This window comes from Salmo salar, chromosome 02 (assembly GCF_965601325.2).
Source record: "Salmo salar chromosome 02, fSalSal1, whole genome shotgun sequence".
Taxonomy (NCBI): Eukaryota; Metazoa; Chordata; class Actinopteri; order Salmoniformes; family Salmonidae; genus Salmo; species Salmo salar.
In genome coordinates, this window is record NC_138292.1 from 7654164 (window position 1) to 7679013 (window position 24850).

A 24850-nucleotide genomic window follows, 5' to 3' on the forward strand; every position below is an offset into this window, starting at 1 on the left:
CACATTGACACTGTACTGGTACCCCCTGTATATAGCCTTGCTATTATTATTTTACTGCTGCTCTTTAATTACTTGTTACTTCTATTTTTTATTAATCAATTTTTTACATAACACTTATTTTTCTTAAAACTGCATTGTTGGTTCAGGGCTTGTAAGTAAGCATTTCACTATAATACAACTACACCGGTTGTATTCGGCCCATGTGACAAATAAAAATGTGATTTGATTTCAGAAACTCAGAACTAAAATGTTGCATAATTGTGTCAGATACTTATTTTATGTTATGTAGTCTGTCCACACCAGATTAGGAGTGGGACTTTGTCTTGTTTAGATTTAGCAACAGTGGTGGAACTGTGAACCCAGACAGCAGAGCAGGGAGGAGCTATAGGAGGACGGCCTCATTGTAATGGCTGGAATGTAGTAAAATGGAACGGAGTCAAACATGGTTTCCATATTCTTGATGTGTTTGATACCGTTCCAATTATCCCATTCCAGCCATTACAATGAGCCCGTCCTCCTATAGATCCTCATACCAGCCTCCTCTGCCAGACAGTACAAACAGTAAATGTCCCTGACATCTGATCTGTTGTACCATGAAAGGCAGAGGAGAGCAAACATTAGATCATATAAAAGACTTGAACTATCCTTAGCATTACTGAAACATCAACAGGTAGAGTGAGACAGACTTACTGTACAGAGACACAGGGAGATTCATTATAGTGAGTGAGACATATTGAGATATGATGCTGGCTGTGTGTGTCACCGTTGTCCTGGGCCTTCTCTCAGTGAGTGGCTCCCAGGCGGCCCCTTTAACCTGTGAGGATCTCCTGAGACCACTGGAGCTGAGCAGTGTCAATCAGGTACTATCTACTGAACTGTACTGTCTGTCTGTCTGTCTGTTGGCCCGTCATCGGTCTGTCTTTCCGTCATCTGTCTGTCAGTCCGTCTGTCTGTGTATGTCTGTCCGTCTGTCTGTCATCTGTCTGTCTGTCAGTACATCCGTACGTCCGTATGCATTTCCGTGCGTCTGTCCCTCTGTCCGTCTTCTGTCTGTCCATCTATTGTTAGGGAAACATGGTTGTATGTGTCAGCTAACCCAGTTATTGTCTATCTGCCTTTCCATCTTGCAGACTCTGGGAAAGTGGGTGTATATTGCTGAGAGTTCAGACCGTCCTTTCTGGGAACAAATACTGTATACCTTATTACACAGTGCCTGGATAGAGGTCTCTGTCCCAGTCAGTACCCAGAACAACATTCTTGACATCGCCCAGTTCTATGGCTTCGGTATTTCGCATCAAAATGCTTTTGGATTCGGATGCTACAGGATCGACTCTAACTTTACTCTGCATGACAATAACACATGGACCTCAGTGATCCCCATCACTGTTACTGAGGTTCTCCTGACAACGTGCTCAGACTGCCTCCTGACCCTGGAGAGATGGGATGAGGATGGGGAGACCTTCACCTCTCTAACACTCTACAGTAGGAGAAGGGAGCTCACTGCTACTGAACTGGACTTCTATAAGAAACAGGTGGATTGTCTCAGTCTGCCACCAGCGACGTTCGTGGATCCAAAGAAAGATCTCTGTCCCGACACAACTCCACTCTTAGAAGATCAAATTGAGAAGGAATTTGAGAATGCAGTTAATTTTATTTCAGAGATTCCAAGAATGCTCAGAAATACATTTGAACAATTAAAGAATTCTGTTTATCAGCCATTTTCTGACATTTTCGGTTAATGAGTAGTTGCCTCCTCCTCCCTGATTGGTTTGCTGCCCACCATGTATTCTACAGTAACCCTGGGTTACAGTACCTAACCCAGCAAGCCTGTAAAATGTCCCTGATGCCTTGATGTGGGACCAAACTCCACTCTGCTAGTGTTGCTCTACATTCAACACAATAAATCCAGATTAAGACAAATGTGATTTACATTGTTTTGTTTGTCCCAATAATCAGCTACAATCGGGGGCATTTAAAAAGAAAAGGAAATAAAAGAAGGGTGATAGTCTACTTCAGGGTTTCTCAAACTGGGTCCTGGGGCCCCCAAGGGAACGTTCAGTTTTCTCCCCTAGCACTACACAGCTGACTCAAATCATCAACGCTGATTGATTAGTTGATTATTTGAATCAGCTGTGTAGTGCTTGGGCAAAAACCAAAAGGTGCACCCCTTGGGGTCCCCAGGGCCGAGTTTGGGAAACCCTGTTCTACTGACATCACTTACAGTAGCCTACTCAACGTCTGTTATCGACAGCAGGACAATCATTCCTAAAACATCAACGCCACTCAATATGTTTAAGTCATTGGTTCTTTTATTTGGCAGTTTACATGTTTCCTTGTCTTTAGCACAGAAAATAATGAGATGGTACATGTCATGTTGACAGAACCCCAAAGCTTTATTCAGCGAAGCTTGAGACACATGGAGGGAGAACACTTGTACTGTAGTAGTCAGCTTGTGAAGGATGCTGGCAGATCGTTGTGACATATCTAAAAAGGGTCATTTTAGTGGGCTGAATGTGGAGCATCCATTCTCTGTCTATGGAACTACCAGAGAGAGGACGCTGATGATATGACACCTCACTTGAAACACACACACACACATCACACACACACACACACACACACACACACACACACACACACGTAGACTTAGAGTGAACGTGTGTCGCTGTTAGTCTATCAAGATAAAGGAAAGGGGGCTTTAGAACATTCTACTGGCCAGGATGTCATGTATGGTGGCTCTATGATGTCATAACATTCAAGTCTCCAGACTCAGTGGACATATCAGACTAGAGTAAACTAAAGTTAATCACCTGGCCTGCATCCCAAATGGAACACTATACCCTTATAACTGCACTACTCTGGTCAACAGTAGTGCACTTTATAGGGAACAGGTGCCATATATAGTCAGGGGTCAGTCTGGAGGAAGTGATAAACAGTTGATCCTTCTGGAGACACATTGTTAAAGAGGACCAATCACCTCTCTTGTTCCAGCTACCTCAAGATCATTTCAGGACATGTGGACATTTAAAGCCGAGAGTTTGGCAGATTGTTAATGTGCGTTCATAGCGTGTGTAGAAATGTCTGTGTGCATGTGTGAGTGAGTGTGTGTGTGTGTGAGTGTGTGTGTGTGTGTGTGTGTGAGTGAGTGTCTGTGTACGTGATGTGTGTGTGTGTGTGTGTGTGTGTGTGTGTGTGTGTGTGTGTGTGTGTGTGTGTGTGTGTGTGTGTGTGTGTGTGTGTGTGTGTGTGTGTGTGGAGGGGTCAGGTGGGTGATGTAGTGTGTTGGTAGTGAAGTCCTCCACTCTCCAGGGCTTGGTGTCTGCTGTGGAGTTTCCAGGGGTGAGGCTGGGTGGAGGGACGTGGTTGGTGGACGTTGGGGAGAGGTGGGGCTCACGCTGTCAGCTCTTCCCTCAGCTCTTTGTTCCTGCGCACCACGGCTGCATGTCTCTCCTGAAACACAGGACACAGACACCACAGATAGAGAGGAGGAAGTTGATATCCACACTGGACAGGAAGTTAGAGCTATAGCATATGCAGTCAGGATGCACCCCTAGTGGTCTCTTAGAATGTGTGGTAGTCTCCTTGATCTGTTCCATCTTACATTACTAAGACATTTCGTTTTTTAATTTTAGTTTTTTTTACAGTCAGTATGTTATGTTGACCCCTGAGTTCAGGTTGTTTTGACAGTCAGTATGTTACGTTGACTCCTGAGTTCAGGTTGTTTTTACAGTCAGTATGTTACGTTGACTCCTGAGTTCAGGTTGTTTTTACAGTCAGTATGTTACGTTGACTCCTGAGTTCAGGTTGTTTTGACAGTCAGTATGTTATGTTGACCCCTGAGTTCAGGTTGTTTTGACAGTCAGTATGTTACGTTGACTCCTGAGTTCAGGTTGTTTTTACAGTCAGTATGTTACGTTGACTCCTGAGTTCAGGTTGTTTTTACAGTCAGTATGTTATGTTTGACCCCTGAGTTCAGGTTGTTTTTACAGAGTATGTTACGTTGACTCCTGAGTTCAGGTTGTTTTTACAGTCAGTATGTTACGTTGACTCCTGAGTTCAGGTTGTTTTTACAGTCAGTATGTTATGTTGACCCTTCAGTTCAAGTTTTGTTTAAGAATAGGTTAATTTCACGAACTCAGCACTAAAATGTTACTTATTTGCTGTAGATACTCATTTTAAATGATGTAGTCTGTCCACAGGAGATTAGGAGTCTTTTTAGATTAAGCAACAGTGGTGGAACTGTGACCCAGACAGCAGAGCAGGACAGTGGGAGGAGCTATAGGAGAACGACCTCATTGTACTGGCTGATCTGTTGTACCATGAAAGGCAGAGGAGAGCAAACATTAGATCATATAAAAGACTTGAACTATCCTTAGCATTACTGAAACATCAACAGGTAGAGTGAGACAGACTTACTGTACAGAGACACAGGGAGATTCATTATAGTGAGTGAGACATATTGAGATATGATGCTGGCTGTGTGTGTCACCGTTGTCCTGGGCCTTCTCTCAGTGAGTGGCTCCCAGGCGGCCCCTTTAACCTGTGAGGATCTCCTGAGACCACTGGAGCTGAGCAGTGTCACTCAGGTACTATCTACTGAACTGTACTGTCGGTCTGTCCATCCACCTGTCCGTCTGTCCGTCTGTCCGTCTGTCTGTCTGTCTGTCTGTGTGTGTGTGTCTGTCTGTCTGTCTCTGTGTCTGTCTGTGTGTGTGTGTCTGTCTCTGTGTGTGTGTCTGTCTCTGTGTGTGTGTCTGTCTCTGTGTGTCTGTCTGTCTGTCTGTCTGTCTGTCTATGTGTGTGTGTGTCTGTCCGTCGTCTGTCTGTCCACCCATGGTTAGGGAGACAGGGTTGTTTGTGTCAGCTAACCCAGTTATTGTCTATCTGCCTTTCCATCTTGCAGACTCTGGGGAAGTGGGTGTATATTGCTGAGAGTTCAGACCGTCCTTTCTGGGAACAAATACTGTATACCTTATTACACAGTGCCTGGATAGAGGTCTCTGTCCCAGTCAGTACCCAGAACAACATTCTTGACATCGCCCAGTTCTATGGCTTCGGTATTTCGCATCAAAATGCTTTTGGATTCGGATGCTCCAGGATCGACTCTAACTTTACTCTGCATGACAATAGCACATGGACCTCAGTGATCCCCATCCCTGTTACTGAGGTTCTCCTGACAACGTGCTCAGACTGCCTCCTGACCCTGGAGAGATGGGATGAGGATGGGAAGACCTACACCTCTCTAACACTCTACAGTAGGAGAAGGGAGCTCACTGCTACTGAACTGGACTTCTATAAGAAACAGGTGGATTGTCTCAGTCTGCCACCAGCGACGTTCGTGGATCCAAAGAAAGATCTCTGTCCCGACACAACTCCACCCATAGAAGATCAAATTGCGAAGGAAGTTGAGAATGCAGTTGAAGTTATTTCAGAGATTCCAAGAATGCTCAGAAATACATTTGAACAATTAAAGAATTCTGTTTATCAGCCATTTTCGGACATTTTCGGTTAATGGGTAGTTGCCTCCTCCTCCCTGATTGGTTTGCTGCCCACCATGTATTCTACAGTAACCCAGGGTTACAGTACCTAACCCAGCAAGCCTGTAAACAGTCCCTGATGCCTTGATGTGGGACCAAACTCCACTCTGCTAGTGTTGCTCTACATTCAACACAATAAATCCAGATTAAGACAAATGTGATTTACATTGTTTTGTTTGTCCCAATAATCAGCTACAATCGGGGGCATTTAAAAAGAAAAGGAAATAAAAGAAGGGTGATAGTCTACTTCAGGGTTTCTCAAACTGGGTCCTGGGGCCCCCAAGGGAACGTTCAGTTTTCTCCCCTAGCACTACACAGCTGACTCAAATCATCAACGCTGATTGATTAGTTGATTATTTGAATCAGCTGTGTAGTGCTTGGGCAAAAACCAAAAGGTGCACCCCTTGGGGTCCCCAGGGCCGAGTTTGGGAAACCCTGTTCTACTGACATCACTTACAGTAGCCTACTCAACGTCTGTTATCGACAGCAGGACAATCATTCCTAAAACATCAACGCCACTCAATATGTTTAAGTCATTGGTTCTTTTATTTGGCAGTTTACATGTTTCCTTGTCTTTAGCACAGAAAATAATGAGATGGTACATGTCATGTTGACAGAACCCCAAAGCTTTATTCAGCGAAGCTTGAGACACATGGAGGGAGAACACTTGTACTGTAGTAGTCAGCTTGTGAAGGATGCTGGCAGATCGTTGTGACATATCTAAAAAGGGTCATTTTAGTGGGCTGAATGTGGAGCATCCATTCTCTGTCTATGGAACTACCAGAGAGAGGACGCTGATGATATGACACCTCACTTGAAACACACACACACACATACACACACACACACACACACACACACACACACACACACACACACGTAGACTTAGAGTGAACGTGTGTCGCTGTTAGTCTATCAAGATAAAGGAAAGGGGGCTTTAGAACATTCTACTGGCCAGGATGTCATGTATGGTGGCTCTATGATGTCATAACATTCAAGTCTCCAGACTCAGTGGACATATCAGACTAGAGTAAACTAAAGTTAATCACCTGGCCTGCATCCCAAATGGAACACTATACCCTTATAACTGCACTACTCTGGTCAACAGTAGTGCACTTTATAGGGAACAGGTGCCATATATAGTCAGGGGTCAGTCTGGAGGAAGTGATAAACAGTTGATCCTTCTGGAGACACATTGTTAAAGAGGACCAATCACCTCTCTTGTTCCAGCTACCTCAAGATCCTTTCAGGACATGTGGACATTTTAAGCCGAGAGTTTGGCAGATTGTTAATGTGCGTTCATAGCGTGTGTGTGTGTGTGTGTGTGTGTGTGTGTGTGTGTGTGTGTGTGTGTGTGTGTGTGTGTGTGTGTGTGTGTGTGTGTGTGTGTGTGTGTGTGTGTGTGTGTGTGTGTGTGTGTGTGTGTGTGTGTGAGGTGATAAAATGGGATGCGCTGTCAGGATTCTGAGTTCACGACCTGTTAACATTCTTCACAAAGACACAGAAACTGACATCATCAGAAAACAATACAAACGCCAGCTAACAACCAACTCACAACACCAAAAAATACTTTCACAAATAAATTATTGTACATTCAAATTTCAAGAACCAATAAATAATTAGATAACAAATTAAACATTTGAAATTGTACAACGCAGTACATTTGATACACTTGTTTGCGCTCAATCAGCCTAGTCTACCCATCAAGATAGATACAAAAATGAAGTATTTACAAAATAATACCCATGTTTTCATGTTGATTTTTTCCCCTTCGAAAAAAAGTAAATCATTAATTATCCATTTAAAAATACTGTTAATACTGATAGTGTGTGTGTGTGTGTGTGTGTGTGTGTGTGGAGGGGTCAGGTGGGTGATGTAGTGTGTTGGTAGTGAAGTCCTCCACTCTCCAGGGCTTGGTGTCTGCTGTGGAGTTTCCAGGGGTGAGGCTGGGTGGAGGGACGTGGTTGGTGGACGTTGGGGAGAGGTGGGGCTCACGCTGTCAGCTCTTCCCTCAGCTCTTTGTTCCTGCGCACCACGGCTGCATGTCTCTCCTGAAACACAGGACACAGACACCACAGATAGAGAGGAGGAAGTTGATATCCACACTGGACAGGAAGTTAGAGCTATAGCATATGCAGTCAGGATGCACCCCTAGTGGTCTCTTAGAATGAAGACTCTATTTTAATTGTAGTTCTATCATTCTAATTCTAGATCACACCTTCTCCTGCAGGCGATCCATCATGGCTGCCAGGTTGGCCTGGCGGTTCTCCTTGATCTGCTCCATCTTACATTACTAAGACATTACTACCCTGCTACACCATTACTGCTACTACCACAGAACTACTACTACTACTGCAGTACTACTACTACTACAGTACTACTACTTCAATAGTACTACTACTAATACCACCACTACTACTACTACTACTACTACTACTACTACAACTACATTACTACTACTACTACTACTACCACAGTACTACTGCTACAACTACTATTACTACTACTCCATTACTACTACTACAGTACTGCTGGCCAGTCTTCTCTCACCTTCTCCTGCAGGCGTTCCATCATGGCTATGACTATGACTACTCCATGACTACTACTACAGTACTACTACTACTACAGTACCACTACTACCACTACTACTACTACTACTACTACTTCATTACTACTACTACTATTACTACTATAGTACTAATACTACTACTCCATGACTACTACTACAGTACTACTACTCCTACTACTACAGTATTACTACTACTACTCCCTTGCACCTACTACTCTATTACTACTACTACTACTACTCTATTACTACTACTACACTACTACTACTACTACTACTACTACTACTAATACTACTACTACTACTACTACTACTACTACTACTACTACTACATCAATACTACTACATTATTTATACTACTACTCTGACTACTATACTACAACTACATTACTACTACTACTACTACTAACACAGTACTACTGCTACAACTACTACTACTACTACTCCATTACTACTACTACAGTACTGCTGGCCAGTCTTCTCTCACCTTCTCCTGCAGGCGTTCCATCATGGCTGCAAGGTGGGCCTCCCGGTTCTCCTTGATTTGCTCCATCTTCATGGTGAGCTTCTCCTCCGCCATTTTGCTGAAGTTGTTGTTCTCTTCCATGGCCTTGAGCAGCACATCCCTCTCATGCTCCCTCTTCTCTGCCAGGGCCCTCAGCACCTGGGCCTCCTGGGACTGGACCACAGAGAGACCATGGATGTCACCATAGAGTTGGCATCACTAGAATGGTCAAAGCACCTCAGACCACAGTAATTTGACTCGTACATTCAATATGGCTGCCGATCCATCCACCACGGAATATGAACTTGAATGGGACAGCTGTTCTGTTGATTCTAATTATATGGATATTAATTATTATATCAACATGCAGGGCCCTTGGGTTGCCTACTCAAAGATCTAGAATTTTATACACTCTAAGGAAAAAAAGGTGCTATCAGACAGCAGACATTTTGGTTGCGGGTAGAACCACGGAACCAAAAAGGGTTCTACTAAGGGGACAGCCGAAGAACACTTTTGGGATCTTTTTTCTTAGTGTACCGCAGTTTTATCATTCTAGTTCTATAGTTCTACTACTCACCCTCCTCCGGTCCTCAGCTGCCTCCAATTTCTTCTGGATGTCCTCTAGGGACACCTCCCTCTTGGGGGGTGAAGCGATGCTGTGGGCCGCATCTGACACCGGGGAGGGGGGCTTCAGAATCACCTCAAAGGCTTGGCCCGACGCCCGCTTGTTGATTGGCTTCACCTCCATGTCTGAAAACAAGTGAAAAAGTTTATAATTTGTTTCTGTGGTCTGGTCTTCTGGGTTCTGGTCTTCTGGGTTCTGGTCTTCTGGAGTCTGGTCTTCTAAGTTCTGGGTTCTGGTCTTCTGTGTTCAGGATGGTTGGTAATTGAGGTGATAGCCAGTGTCTTCCTATTGCATTCTTACTCACGGCTAAAACGATTTTAGAGAGCAGTTTGTCAGTATTGTTGAGTGCTTGTGGAGAAATTCTGAGATACGTTATGTTATTTGGATGTCCACTTTAAACATGTCTTTTAGACATTTAGAGATTGTGTTTAGAGATTATGTTTGTCCAGGAGGGTTGTAATTTAGGACATGTCCAAAAGATATGGGAAGATGGGTGCATGTGAAACCACTTCATTATGTAGAGATTAGAGATTATGTTTGTCCAGGAGGGTTGTAATATAGGACATGTCCAAAAGATATGGGAAGATGCGTGCATGTGAAACCACTTCATTATGTAGAGATTAGAGATTATGTTTGTCCAGGAGGGTTGTAATTTAGGACATGTCCAAAAGATATGGGAAGATGGGTGCATGTGAAACCACTTCATTATGTAGAGATTAGAGATTATGTTTGTCCAGGAGGGTTGTAATATAGGACATGTCCAAAAGATATGGGAAGATGGGTGCATGTGAAACCACTTCATTTCATGTGTGTCTTGTGGATGTTTTTCTGAGGGGTTGGAATTAAGCATGAGACAGTTCTCTGTTGGACATCCATGTACTTTGGACAATAAAGTCATGTTCTTCAGTTCAGGAGGACATCCAAAACAATAAATATCCACAAATACAATATAGGGCCCAGCTCCTGGATTGAGCTGAAATGGCATCAGGTACAGTGAAATTCAGACTACAATGCTTTGACTTGATCTGAAAGATGACGCATTGGAATTAAAAAGTGTTGTGTTACGTTCCCCAGCAAGGAAACCAAAAATGTCACTCCAACAAAAGGGGGAACAAAGAGTCCCTGACCAACAACCAAAACGAAACAGGTGGAGTTTAAGGAGGGGTTCTGAAATGCACTCATGTGGGTGTCCACTGAAAGTTGACTAGCAACAACAACTGGAACATGAAAGATACCCACCATGAGACCCACTAAATTCACCAAGAAGAGGCAAACAAAAGAAAACCAACACCAAACTTCAAGACAGGAAGCAAACCAAAAAAGTGGAGCAAAATACAAGCAACTAAAGGATTTTATTTGTCTAGAAATCAAAACAGGGCGCGCCAACTAAAGGAGTTAACACTCCGCGTCTATACAGTACCAGTACAGTACCATCTATACAGTACCAGTACAGTACCATCTATACAGTACCAGTACAGTACCATCTATACAGTACCATCTATACAGTACCAGTACAGTACCATCTATACAGTACCAGTACAGTACCATCTATACAGTACCATCTATTCAGTACCAGTACAGTACCATCTATACAGTACCATCTATACAGTACCAGTACAGTACCATCTATACAGTACCGGTACAGTACCATCTATACAGTACCAGTACAGTACCATCTATACAGTACCAGTACATTACCATCTATACAGTACCAGTACAGTACCATCTATACAGTACCATCTATACAGTACCAGTACAGTACCATCTATACAGTACCAGTACAGTACCATCTATACAGTACCATCTATACAGTACCAGTACAGTACCATCTATACAGTACCAGTACAGTACCAGTACAGTACCATCTATACAGTACCATCTATACAGTGCCATCTATACAGTACCAGTGTTGTACCATCTATACAGTACCAGTACAGTACCATCTATAAAGTACCAGTGCAGTACCAGTGTTGTACCATCTATACAGTACCAGCGGTTGTACCATCTATACAGTACCAGTACAGTACCAGTACAGTACCAGTACAGTACCATCTATACAGTACCAGTACAGTACCATCTATACAGTACCAGTACAGTACCAGTACATTACCATCTGTACAGTACCAGTACAGTACCATCTATACAGTACCAGTACGGTACCATCTATACAGTACCAGTACAGTACCATCTATACAGTACCAGTACAGTACCATCTATACATTACCATCTATACAGTACCAGTACATTTCCATCTATACAGTACCAGTACAGTACCATCTATACAGTACCAGTACAGTACCATCTATACAGTACCAGTACAGTATCATCTATACATTACCAGTACATTTCCATCTATACAGTACCAGTACAGTACCATCTATACAGTACCAGTACAGTACCATCTATACAGTACCAGTACAGTACCATCTATACATTACCATCTATACAGTACCAGTACATTTCCATCTATACAGTACCAGTACAGTACCATATATACAGTACCAGTACAGTACCATCTATTCAGTACCAGTCAAAAGTTTGGACACACCCATTCATTCCAGGGTTTTTCTTTATTTTTACTCTTTTCTACATTGTAGAATAATAGTGAAGACATCTAAATTATGAAATAACACATTGAATCATGTAGTAACCACAAAAGTGTTAAATAAATCAAAATATATTTTATATTTAAGATTCTTCAAAGTAGAGACCCTTTGCCTTTGAGGTTACCTGGAGGTGTGTTGGGTCATTGTCCTGTTGAAAAACCCTTGAATGAGTAGGTGTGTCAAACTTCTGACTGGTATTATATATATATATATATATATATATATATATATATATATATATATATATATATATATATATATATATATATATATATATATATATACATATATATAAACTGGAACATATTATTTTATTTATTTTTATTTTACAATCTTATTTTTCCTCTTTTTTTTTCTTATAGTTTCCTAAAACTCACGTGTTTTTGAAAAACTCACGTACGCTTCTATAACTCTCGTCCCTTGGAACGAGCTCAACCAAGACAATACTCAAAACAAATTGTGAGCCAGGGCAACAAACTGGCTAAACGCAAAACGTATTAACTGCCCACCCTTGGGAGATAATCAGCAACCAAGTTGTCCTTACGACAGACATGTCTAATTTCAAGAGTTAACTCCTGCAATATCTGTAGTAACTTTCCTATCCTGATTGGTTCTTACCTCTCGTGTGACCTGGTTCTTACCTTCGAACTCACAGACGACCAGCTTGTTGCGTGCCTCTGGATAGAAGCAGGAGCAGATGAGGGAGAAAACAGACAGCTCCTTCATCTTCTCTTTGTATGCTGAGGGAATAGAAACACACCAGACTGTTAACACTGCTACGTGGAGGAGTCCAAAATGGCCCTCTATTCCCTATATGGTGCTTTAGCACCCTATTCTCTATATAGTGCTATTTAGCACACTATTCTCTACATAGTGCTTTAGCACTCTATTCTATATATAGTGCTTTAGCACCCTATTCTCTATATAGTGCTATTTAGCACACTATTCTCTATATAGTGCAACAGTAAAGCACTATAGGGAACAGGGTGCCATTTTAGACACAACCAAAGTCACTATAATGGCACCTATAGGAGATAACATTGTCATTATGCTGTTTATTGACTGTGGAATAAAGATCATTCATACAGGCTTGCTTCACACTGACAGAATTAAAGCCTTTTCCGAGCCAGAGTGGCCCATACAGAACATTCATACAGGCTTGCTTCACACCGACAGAATTAAAGCCTTTTCCGAGCCAGACCGGCCCATACGGAACATTCATACAGGCTTGCTTCACACTGACAGTATTAAAGCCTTGTCCGAGCCAGAGTGGCCCATACAGAACATTCATACAGGCTTGCTTCACACTGACAGTATTAAAGCCTTGTCCGAGCCAGAGCGGCCCATACAGAACATTCATACAGGCTTGCTTCACACTGACAGTATTAAAGCCTTGTCCGAGCCAGAGCGGCCCATACAGAACATTCATACAGGCTTGCTTCACACTGAAAGTATTAAAGCCTTGTCCGAGCCAGAGTGGCCCATACAGAACATTCATTGATCATTGATAAGGAAATTATATAATCAAAGTAAATTAATAAAGAATCCATCCCTGAAACGTAACTGATTAGTAATTAGTAGTTATGCAGCATGTGTAATGAATAATTAAAGTACTGAATGTAAGTCCCATAAGGTCTAGTAGAGACCCGGAAGGAAGAGAAATGTGTGTGTGTATTAGTGGGCCTAAGGGAACTGTAGACATGTGTGTGACCCGACCTGGAGAGACTTAGGAGAAAACAGGGAGTAACCTTCAAGGTCCCCCTAATCTCGGGGGAAAGGAACAGACAGCGCTGGGTAGTGATTAACAGTGGTGAGAAGTCTGGGGAGGGATACAATTCACCTACTGTTCATGTGTATGTATGTGCGTAGGATATCTATTGTTTGTGTGTAGGTATGTGCGTAAGCAGGGAGGGAGCATAAAATGAACATCTTTGTGTAATGTACTTCAGAACGTTCTCTGAATAAACTGTACGAACCTTTTGCAGATGCTGAGTCTTTGCCTAATTATTATTAACCCAGTGTCTTACAAACCTTGGGAATTAGTCAAAGCTTATTGATTGTTAATTATTATCATTAGGATAGAAAATTCTTATGACATTCATACAGGCTTGCTTCACACTGACAGTATTAAAGCGGCAGGTAGGTAGCCTAGTGGGTAGTGGTTGGGGCGGCAGGTAGCCTAGTGGTTAGAGCGTTGACCTAGTCACCTGAAAGGTTGCTAGATCGAATCCCCAAGCTGACAAGGTAAAAATCTGTCGTTCTGCCCCTGAACAAGGAAGTTAACCCACTGTTCCTAGGCTGTCATTGTAAATAAGAGTTTGTTCTTAACTGACTTGCCTGGTTAAATAAAGGTAAAATAATAAAAATCCTTGCCAGAGCTGCCCATAACTGATCATGAATTTCTGTTGAACTTGAGCGCTACTAATGAATTCTATCATGATCTGATAACAGTAAGCTAATGGGCATTAGCTAAAGGATAGATGCTACTCTTTCTTAATAGTGTTTTAATTGTCATTATTACGAGGAAGTCAACACTTCAATAGTGACGGAAGGATTTAGAAGAGACAGGCTGTGTCCAAATTCAAAATGGCACCCTACTCGCTTTGGATCAGGGCTCCATATGGCACACACAAAGTCTCTACCTCAACACCAACACCAAAATGAATACCTACTGTTTAACTATCACCCTACTGTATTAGGTCCTAGTAGGCCTGACTTCACTAAGGTACAGCATCAGAGAGCTAGAGAAAGAGCTCTGTCCGAAGAAGACTGCAGATTGTCAATACTGATTAGCCAACTGCTGCAAAGGCCAGCAGCGTGTGGAGCAGCCCATTGCTGCAGGGCTGACCACTCTCCCAGCCTGCTGTCTGGCGGCCCACTGCTCAAAACAGCCTGCTGCCACATGTCATCAGAATCACTAAGATCCAATGGAACTGCATGAATCCATTTCCATTCCATAATAGAATGTAGGCCCTACTGAACATAGCCTACTGAACATAGAATACATTCCGGCACTATGGAACCCCAAGAGCAAATATTTCTAGGTAAAACAGAGATCAGAGAACAGGAAGTAGGCCTATGACTTTTAAATGTTGGCTAATTCTATTGTCCGACTAGACAGAAAAGAGAATCAATTCTTTTGGATAATCAATCACTTTTACAGTTCCACTGAGAAACAACTCAGAAAAATGTCAAGACATAAAGCAACAAATAGTTTTCTCTCCCCCTTTATTGTGTGTTATGTTGACATATAACAGTTTAATTCAGTGTAGAATCCTTCACTAAAACAAAATACTCTAGGCCTTATTGTTTTGCATTGGCATATCATGGCTGATATTAATGACAAGGCCCTTATTCATTTATACTTTTTGTTTAATATTTTAATGTAACCCACATTTACTGTAATATAAAACACACAAAACTGCCAAATGATCCTAAATACATATCAGCCAAATTATGGTAACAAATACATGACTAACTATTGTAGCACAACAAATGACCACTGAATTCAATGCATTGTCAGCACGCCCCTTTCATTCACCTAAAATTCATTCTCTATCATATTCGAGCTCAAACAAGCGATATAACCGTTATAAGAGTATACTCATAAAAGTACATAAATTAAAAAAGGAATTATATCTCAGCCTGTCAGACTGTGTTGAAATGGTAGTCAGACCGGCGTATTGGGTGGGGTCTCTCTGCATTATGCTTCCTCTAGAGCCGCCGCCGTATCACCAGCAGTAGGTGCAGCGTTGTAAATAAAACCGCTATAAATAAGAAAAAAACTATCGCGCCAACATCTTAACCAGAATAAATCTTACACTTGATATAAAATCATATCATCCATAAAATGTCCAATCTGTAAGAGCAGTTTTTGTCTGCCGTCCCTATGGGCCCATATACTGTAATAAAATAATGAGGATGATGCAGGTGTCCGCACAGATCTCAGCCTCCATCCCTATAACAAACTCTAACAATTATCAATGCTGAAAAATCGTACTCGCATCCTTACCAATTGCAGTTTTGGCCATGGCTGTCTGTGGGTGTTGCAGCTATGGTCAGAGGGGCGAAAATGTTGTTTTAAGGCACTGAGTCAGCGAAAAAGACAAGACCGGGGGCTGAGATCAGGATGAGAGGTGCGGAGCGAGCTGGAAGATGGGAGTGGTTGAATTATGAGCGTCTCTGCGCACGAGCAGATTGCTTGGCCACCCTCCGTCCTTTGACGCGCATCTCTCATCGAGATCAGACATTCCATCCACAGCAATATAATAGGCATAGTAAAATGTAAAATATTACAGAGGTATATTTTGAGGAAAAACGTCTAAAGTATTCTATTTGAAATGTTTAAATACTTACAAATACACTACATGACCAAAAGTATGCTGACACCTGCTGGTCAAACATCTCATTCCAAAATCATGGAATATGGAGTTGGTCCCCCCCTTTGCTGCTATAACAGCCTCCACTCTTCTGGGAAGACTTTCCACTAGATGTTGGAACATTGCTGCGGGGACTTTCTTCCATTTAGCCACTAGGGCATTAGTGAGGTCGTGCATTACACATGGTGATCTTAGGCTTGTGTGCGGCTGCTCAGCCATGGAAACCCATTTCATGAAGCTCCCGACGAACAGTTCTTGTCCTGATGTTGCTTCCAGAGGCAGTTTGGAATTCGGTAGTGAGTGTTGCAACCCGAGGACAGAGAATTTTTACACTCGACGTGCATCGGCACTTGGCGGTCCCGTTCTGTGCGCTTGTGTGTCCTACCACTTCGCGGCTGAGCCGTTGTTGCTCCTAGACATTTCCAATTCACAATAACAGCACTTACTGAACAGTTGACCAGGCTAGCTCTATCAGGGCAACAATTTGACAAACTGACTTGCTGGAAAGGTGGCATCTTATGACGGTGCCACATTGAAAGTCACTGAGCTCTTCAATAAGGCCATTCTACTGCCAATGTTTGTCTATGGAGATTGCATGGCTGTGTGCTCGATTTTATAAACCTATGGAACGCATTCATGACCTAAACACATTCACAGGTCCCAGTTGAACGCGCCCCTAGCTCACGTATGCTATAGGCTACCAGACTTTGAGAATGGCTTCAGACACAGCCAAAAAGAGAAAACATGGAGCATCATCACAATGTTGGTATAGAGAATTAGTGCATTTATCAATGAGACAAGGCAATGCTGCTAGGGGCATGATTCAATCAATGATCAATGTCAATCAATTGAAATATGCATGAGAGAAATCCCAAGGCCTGCCCGACACTATGGGCCAGTTTCCCGGACACAGCTAGTCCTAGACTATAAAGATAGTTTCAATGGAGATTCTACACTGATCTTGCTTTTACATCCAGGTCCAGGTCTAATCTGTGTCCGGGAAACCTCCCCTACAGGGACGGCTTCTGTATCTGTATTTATTAAGGATCCCCATTAGCTGCTTCCTAATGTTGATGACATAAACCCATTTTAATCACACTGAAATATTTACAGTATTTGTGGTTTTATTGCTCATTAGCTGACATTAAAAGCACTCAGTTACATATTTTCTCAGTAACAGGACTACACGTTGAATGTATGATTATGGTTTCAGAGCAACATTTTATAGTACAGTACAATGCAGTGCTGATAAGTCTTCAAAGTAGCTAAAGTGGTACAGAGAAGTCTTATCTTTAATATTCATAACTTGCTCGTTACTATAGCTACAGCATATAAAACTAAAATATACATACTGGTGAATTAAAACAAAACATTTCATCTTAAAGGCTTGGGGTTAAAAAAAGATCAAGGAGTTTAAAAAACAAACTGTGTATAATATATTTTCTAATGTTACACAAAGCAACAACTTTTGGAACAAGTTACTTTACTTCACCCAGCATTGGTTTATTTGGTATAAAACAGAGGTAGTGTCAAGTAAGAGGTGTGTTTGATGTTTCTCATGATTACTATACCAATTTGGTTATACTTAACTACAATCCAGAAACAATAGATTTTGTAGATATATATTGTCTTCTATACGGTCAATGATTGCTATTGAGAATGATTGCGAAGTCCATAGTGAAAGCAGCCAGGCTATATGGAATGAATGACTGTGAATCAGTGCTGCCCTAAATTACACGTACACCAAGTATACAAAACATTAAGAACACCTGCTCTTTCCATGACAGACTGACCAGGTGAATCCAGGTGAAAGCCATGATCCCTTATTGATGTCACTTGTTAAATCCACTTCAATCAGTGTAGATGAAGGGGAGGAGACATGTTAAAGAAGGATTTTTAAACCTTGTGACAATTGAGACATGGATTGTCTATGTGTGCCATTCAGATGGTGAATGGGCAAGACAAATGTGCCTTTGAACGGGTTATGGAAGTAGTTGCCTGGAGCACCGTTTTTTGTCGGGGGGGGGGGGGGGGGGGTGTAACTCAATATCAGGAAAGTGATCTTCATGTTTTGTATACCCTGTGTACAAGAGGCCTTTCATAAGTCACATAACATCAGAATGCTAAAATGCAAGAGCCTAGCTTCTGCTAGAGGCTGAGGCTTGGAGCATCTTCTTGATCAGGTGACCGACCAGTATCTGAGGACGTTGTTGGTAGCTGTGGAGAACTTCATGAGAGCTGCTCAGCTGGTCACCTTTCTGGCGGTCCAATAACGTCACACACACCACGGCCGCTTCAGATGGACACAGAGACAGAGGACAGAGAGTGATTGTTTACTAGTCCTGAGTGCCAGTCTGCTACAGTATCATGCCAACTCCTCAAACATGAGACAGTTGGCATGACAATACAAACAGATCAAGGACCAGCCTATTTATTTACCAGCAACACAATACTGAACTTTGATCCTACTAAAAGGTTCAACATTAGGACCTTCAAGTGAATGAATATGATGTAAAACACATATATTTAATACATCTATTCAAATATATATGCATCTTTATTTCATCTTTAATGCATACAAAGTCAAAGGTTTTTATATTTGTTTAAAAAAGCTTTATGTCTGTGAATAACACTGCTAATATGGCTTGTACTATCATCATGGATAGCTACAACTACACCAGTGGTGTACCTTTCAGACCGCTGAGTTTACACATGGCAGCAAACACGGAAGACTCCATCTCGATGTTTCGAACCCCAGACTCATAGGCCTTGGTCAGGTAGTCCTGTTTATCCTTCTCTGTGTAGGAGCAGAAGGCCCCATCCAGACGCGCTTGTCCTGGACACACAAAATACCAGCTAGCTACACACAGTAACTCTAGTAGGGCCAGTCTGTTTGTGCCATCATGCCAACTCACTCATTGTCATGCCTAACATGTTGGGCTTTACAAGGACAGCAATGGAGTTGACAGGGGCACAGACAGATCAGGTATCATGTTAACACAGCATAACATTTAAAAAAAGACAGATTGGCAGACAACAAGCAGAAAAGTGAAGTAGCGTATAATAACCGACACCTTCATAGAAATCCATTGTACACATAGTGTTTCCGATGACCGTCTCAAATTGACCCAGGTCCTTGCTACACTGGAGCAGCTCTTCAGCCAGACCTTGGTCCAGGTCCGTGCTGCGCACCACAGCATTCCCCAGGATGACCTGCTCCAACCTGGGCAGGAAGGTGGCGTCTACTGACTGCTTGGTGACGACAACCGTGCCAGGCTCGAGGCCTGGAGAGAGAAGGGGGAACAGAGTGGATGGAAAATGTACAGCAAATATGGCTTGTTTTATGTCTGTGTTCCAAATGGCACCCTATTCCCTATGAAGTACACTACTTTTGGGCCATACTTTTGGGCTCCCGAGTGGCGCAGCGGTCTAAGGCACTGCATCTCAGTGCAAGAGGCATCACTGCAGTCCCTGGTTTGAATCCAGGCTGCATCACATCTGGCTGTGATTGGGAGTCCCACAGGGCCGGGGTAGGCTGTGATTTAAAATAAGAATTAGCTGACTTGCCTGGTTAAATGAAGGTTAATAGGGTGCCGTTTGGGACACATATTTCAATTAATCAAAGGACTTTAATTGATTGATTTAAACACCCCATATTAGTGTTATTACTAGTTTGACTACAGTGGGATTCAGATGTGCTGTGGTTAATCAGAAAGGATTAATATCAAATCCAAAGCACTTGAGAAGTACAACCAGACAGAAAACTCTCTAGGCCTACCTAATCCACCGGAGGTCCCAATGCGAACGATGGTAACATCAGTGCAGCGAGCATGGTAGAGGAGCTTGATGAGCTCGTGTAACATGATGGCGATGGAGGGGATACCCATGCCATGCTGAAAAACAAAGAGAGAGACACGTCATGTCATAGATGTACCACATTACACCACCACAGTCTCACGTCAGATAGCGTGACGACCTTGTCTGCACTAGTTCATGGCAACGCAGTTGTGTTAGAAGGACAACACTGATTAAGCCACTCAATTCAGTCTGTTCGGCAGAACACACTGCTACACTAACACATCCCAAATAGCAGCATATTACCTAGTGACGGCCTTTGTCCAGAGCCCTTGTCCAAAGTAGTGCAATATAGAGTACCATTTGAGACGCAACCTGTGTTAAACCTACTAACATCTAGTGACACTATAATAAACTACAAGTGATTGAAACCCGTGTTAAACCTACTAACATCTAGTGACACTATAATAAAGCAGAAGTGATTGAAAATGGCTAGTGGTATTGTATTTCTTCACGTACGCTGACGGACAGCACGGGGCCAATCTTGTACATGGCGTAGCGGTCAGTTCCTGCACAGATGTTGGGGTACTCAGCCTTGGGGTCCTCCAGACTCAGCTCTCCAGCAATGTACTCTATGAAGGACTTCATTCTCCAGGGACTGCCCCCAACACACACAAACTGAGGCATGAACATAAGAGCAGACAACGTAAATGTTAACGTTCTGGGAAGGAATACAAAAAGTCAATAGAAATACAGGGCTGCTTTCCTGAACCCAGATTAATCCTACTTTATTTTTTATTTTATTTAACCGTTATTTAACTAGGCAGGTCTGTTAAGAACAAATTCTTATTTAGAATGATGGCCTACCAAAAGGCCTCCTGCGGGAAATGGGGCTTGGATTAAAAATAAAAAATAAAAATATAGGACAAAACACACATCACGACAAGAGAGACACTACAACACTACACAAAGAGAAATCTAAGACAACAACATAGCATGGCAGGAACACATGACAACACAGCATGGTAGCAACAAATGACAACAACATGGTAACAACATGGTAGCAGCACAAAACATGGTACAAACAATTATTGGGCACAGACAACAGCACAAAGGACAAGAAGGTAGAGACAACAATACAATAAAGCTAGTCCTGGATTAAAACACATGTTCTATGGTGAACGTCCATTGAAAGGGTTTTTTAGTCCAGGACTAGGCTTAATCTGTATCTGGTAAACCAGCCCAATGTGTGATGAATACAGAAAAGATTACCATATTGAATGCAGGAAATAAGATGTTATGAATGTCCATTTACTGATGCAATCTAGCTAGTATCCTAATGAATCAATCAGTAATCTTACTTTGACGTCTCCAAACATGGCAGGCAGGTTGTGTGTGGAGGTCCCCAGGTTAAAGTGGTAGAGAATGTCTTCTTTCATCCCATCCAGGTGTGGGTTATGTACATAGACAGTGCTTTCACTAAGAAAATTAATCATACAAGAACATTTAGGGAAGATCAGTCTTTTATTTGACTACCTCCTAAACTTCTGGGCCCGTGTTCATAAAGCATACTTGGTTTTGGTTCAACATGTCCTCATTGTCTTCGTATTACTGTATGTCAATAGAATATAATCGCCTGGTTGTGAGTCATTTTCCTTTATCCTTGTATGGTGTAATGTAATGCTCAACGGTACGTGCTTCTGTGCAGGAAGTCAATTTCTCTGGATGACACTCCTCTCTGCCGTTTCCTGATTTTACGAATTAACTCAAATATAGTCCACTGATTAAAGGGAGTGGTTAGCCTACTGTCAAAAGTCAATGTCAAATGTACAGTACAAAAGTAAAAGCTTTATTAGGGTGTTATTTCTCATGTTGACGTTGAACAGACGACAACACTAATCAAATCACTTTGATGATATAGTTATAGACAATGACGTGTCCAACCATGACTTATTAGATGTTACTGTACCTCTCGCACAATGTCTCATTCTTTTCATCACTGAAACCTGGTCCTGGTGCCATATTCCTGAAAGAAGGAAGAAGCCCAACCACCGGAACATACACATGAAATTAACTTGATTTCCAAATGTTGGATTTGGCAAATTCAGACATAAATATCTTCACTACTGGTCCAGTTAGTGATACGAACATCGGTTTCTGCGAGGATGTGATGTATCCCATATCGTAGTCTGTAGGCTAACATCGACTACTACCAAAAATATGCCGGCTGGTATATGTCAGAGAAACAGCGATTGAATATATGTAGATTACCTGTAGCAGGTGGATGATTCGCATATGCACGATGCTGCGTTAGATGCGCCCCGTTTCCTAAATACCTATCTGCAATGTAGTAAAATGTTAAGATGCAGTAATTGAAAGCTGTGCTAAGGAACTTGTCAGTGACATTGGGTTGTCACAAGTTACCACAGCCACAAAGTCAAAATTGTGTACATCTTAAAAATTCATGAAAACAAAAATTAGTTTTTGGTCTTAATTTAAATGTTAGGCATTAAAAGGTTAGCAGTGCTGTTTAGGTTTAACATCTGATTTTAAGAAGATACATTTGAGAAATAGGCGGAGTTTAGCCATAATTATGACTTTGTGGCTGTGGTAACTAGTGATGACCCTGCCATTGACTGTATATGAAGGTGTCACTAGTGCGTACTTAACATGCGCACTAATAATTCGATATTAAACGGATTGTGGCAGTTGGCCGAGTATGGCAATAGTCAAGTAAACACTTTAATCTGTTTATCTTAATCGTCGTAAAGTCAAAATAGAAGCATACGCCGATTAAACGCTGCTTTTTGTTTTTTAGCAATCTTTCGAATTATCATCACCTCTAAACAGTTTAATCGGAGTATCTGATCTGCGCATGTGCTAGCACCGGTAGCGCAACCCACCTCTTATGCGCGAGTGACTCTGGAATTATGCAATTTACAAATAGTTCACATACAAACTTTATGTCCCAACTCAGAATCAAATAGACTTGGTAAAAATAACATGATCTCGGTGGTAGAACGTTTATTGGCAATTTTTGGAATTTATTGAAGTCCCGTCAGGTAGCCTGATTTCAGATGCGTCCATGCAAACATGATTAGGAAAATCGTTCTTGCAAAACATGTAAACGATTTAAAACGAACTATTATATTAATCTGACTATACACAATAATCGTATTGTGTGCATGTAACTGGACTCACTGTAGACGTAACTCGTGAACATCAAAACGCAAGTAGGGGAGATGTTACACAGGATCTGTGCGCACCACTGGCGCAGTTTTCACACTAGTGAATAACCACTTGAATGGTTATTGTCTCTGGTTTCTCGTTTACGCAGTGTGACTAAAATTGCTGTTTTAGTCTTACATGTAAACTGGATTACACGGCGAGGTTTCATTTTTACAGATTTTGATAATGCAAGGTTCAAATTTGAGGTAGTCAGCATTTGAGCTGCTTTTGATGTAAAATGACACTTCACAAGACAACATTTGTCATACAAATATGATTTTTTTTATAAGAGCAGAGAAATGTACAGGGCTATTAGGGCAGATCCCAGATCAGCTCATACGTCTTGGAGCAAGGAGAGGATGTGCACCATAGTACACTAAATTAAATAGCCTATCTTCACAATGTGCAACTTGAAAGTCAAAATCAATTGGGGAGGGCACTTATTTAACCTACTGCATCGCTGAAAATACATGGTTACACTTTGGCACTGTCCCTTTACATTAGCATAGGAAAGTCCTCTCAGCCTTGTATCAACAAACAGCCAAAATCTTGGAATGAAGCCCGCCATCATGACTAAGCCTCGATAGGCAAATAGCTCATAACAAAATAAGAATAAATCAAATAAATACACTTCAAAAATAAACAGGCGCTCAATTTTCCCATTCCACACTACAACCACAACAGTCTCCGAACACAAGTTGCATAATAAAGTATCCCTTATGTGCACGTCAAGCCTGTGCACGTTTCCTCAGAGAAGTGGGGAGAGAGATGTACCATTTGATGTGACTACAGGACTGACCCTCAGAGAAGTGGGAGAGAGATGTACCATTTGATGTGACTAGAGGACTGACCCTCAGAGAAGTGGAGAGAGAGATGTACCATTTGATGGGACTACAGGACTGACCCTCAGAGAAGTGGGAGAGAGATGTACCATTTGATGTGACTACAGGACTGACCCTCAGAAGGATAGTGTGCAAAGGCAGGCTTAGAAGCCTAATCATTTCAAGCAACAGTTTTCAATGGGGGAATACAGACATGTTATGCAGCAGGCAGTAGCCTATACTTCAACATTCAGTTAGTTGATATAAGTCAATAATCAAACTTCAGTAACAATATCAAACCTAAAACACCCATACTCCAACATGGGGCGGCAGGGTAGCCTAGTGGTTAGAGTGTTGGGCCAGTAACCGAAAGGTTGCAAGTTTGAATCCCCGAGCTGACAAGGTACAAATCTGTTGTTCTGCCCCTGAACAAGGCAGTTAACCCACTGTTCCTAGGCTGTCATTGAAAATAAGAATTTGTTCTTAACTGACTTACCTAGTTAAATAAAGGTAAAATAAATATCAAAAAGTGAAAGGGTTAAATGAATATAGTGTTTGTCTTGGAGGTCGTTGTAAGGTTATTCAATGGCCTCCACTGAGGCGTTATTAGTATTATGCCATATGTAAGCATTTGTTAGCATTAAGGCACATCATTCAACCACTCATTATTATTTTAGACGGAAGCACACAATTTAAAACATGTAGGTTACGGTACATTTTCAGGTTTGTGTCCACCATGAACCAACATTTGTCAAAGGAACAAAAAACAAAAAAATGATACCCTTCGC

General features: G+C 41.9%; 2 protein-coding genes and 2 long non-coding RNA genes across 4 annotated transcripts; 2 read left to right on the forward strand and 2 right to left on the reverse strand.

Annotated features, from left to right (window-relative positions):
- The first annotated feature begins 503 nt into the window (after positions 1–503).
- Positions 504–1920, forward strand: LOC123743209 (uncharacterized). Its single transcript, XR_006770032.2, has 2 exons — positions 504–860; positions 1131–1920. It is a non-coding gene; the product is annotated as an uncharacterized LOC123743209 (long non-coding RNA).
- A 1231-nt stretch (positions 1921–3151) lies between these two features.
- LOC123727781 (uncharacterized) lies at positions 3152–5693 on the forward strand. The gene is made up of 2 exons (XR_014379805.1): positions 3152–4586; positions 4904–5693. It is a non-coding gene; the product is annotated as an uncharacterized LOC123727781 (long non-coding RNA).
- A 371-nt stretch (positions 5694–6064) lies between these two features.
- On the reverse strand, positions 6065–16010 carry LOC106597001 (stathmin-2). The gene is made up of 5 exons (XM_082959448.1): positions 15852–16010; positions 12481–12579; positions 9186–9358; positions 8591–8782; positions 6065–7588 (listed from the first exon to the last, which is right to left on the reverse strand). Exons 1-5 carry the CDS (start codon positions 15868–15870, stop codon positions 7529–7531), a joined length of 543 nt encoding a protein of 180 aa, XP_082815574.1. The 5' UTR covers positions 15871–16010; the 3' UTR covers positions 6065–7528.
- Positions 16011–17322: 1312 nt separating this feature from the next.
- Positions 17323–22548, reverse strand: LOC106594171 (uridine phosphorylase 1). The gene is made up of 8 exons (XM_014185537.3): positions 22285–22548; positions 21983–22039; positions 21375–21492; positions 20533–20691; positions 19997–20111; positions 19293–19502; positions 18908–19054; positions 17323–18511 (listed from the first exon to the last, which is right to left on the reverse strand). Exons 2-8 carry the CDS (start codon positions 22033–22035, stop codon positions 18357–18359), a joined length of 957 nt encoding a protein of 318 aa, XP_014041012.2. The 5' UTR covers positions 22036–22039; positions 22285–22548; the 3' UTR covers positions 17323–18356.
- Between the last annotated feature and the right edge of the window lie 2302 nt (positions 22549–24850).

Bases quoted from the DNA above. Each gene is read 5' to 3' on its own strand.
- LOC106597001 (XM_082959448.1), bottom strand. The intron at 9,359-12,480 runs GTAAGAACCAGG...ACTTGTTTTCAG, and splicing joins GGTCGTCTGTGAGTTCGAAG to ACATGGAGGTGAAGCCAATC. The intron at 7,589-8,590 runs GTGAGAGAAGAC...CCTGTGTTTCAG, and splicing joins TGGAACGCCTGCAGGAGAAG to GAGAGACATGCAGCCGTGGT.
- LOC106594171 (XM_014185537.3), bottom strand. From the start codon at position 22,035: ATGGCACCAGGACCAGGTTTCAGTGATGAAAAGAATGAGACATTGTGC. The intron at 20,112-20,532 runs GTACGTGAAGAA...TTTGTTTTTCAG, and splicing joins GCCCCGTGCTGTCCGTCAGC to CATGGCATGGGTATCCCCTC. The intron at 18,512-18,907 runs GTACACCACTGG...GTCCATCTGAAG, and splicing joins TAAACTCAGCGGTCTGAAAG to CGGCCGTGGTGTGTGTGACG.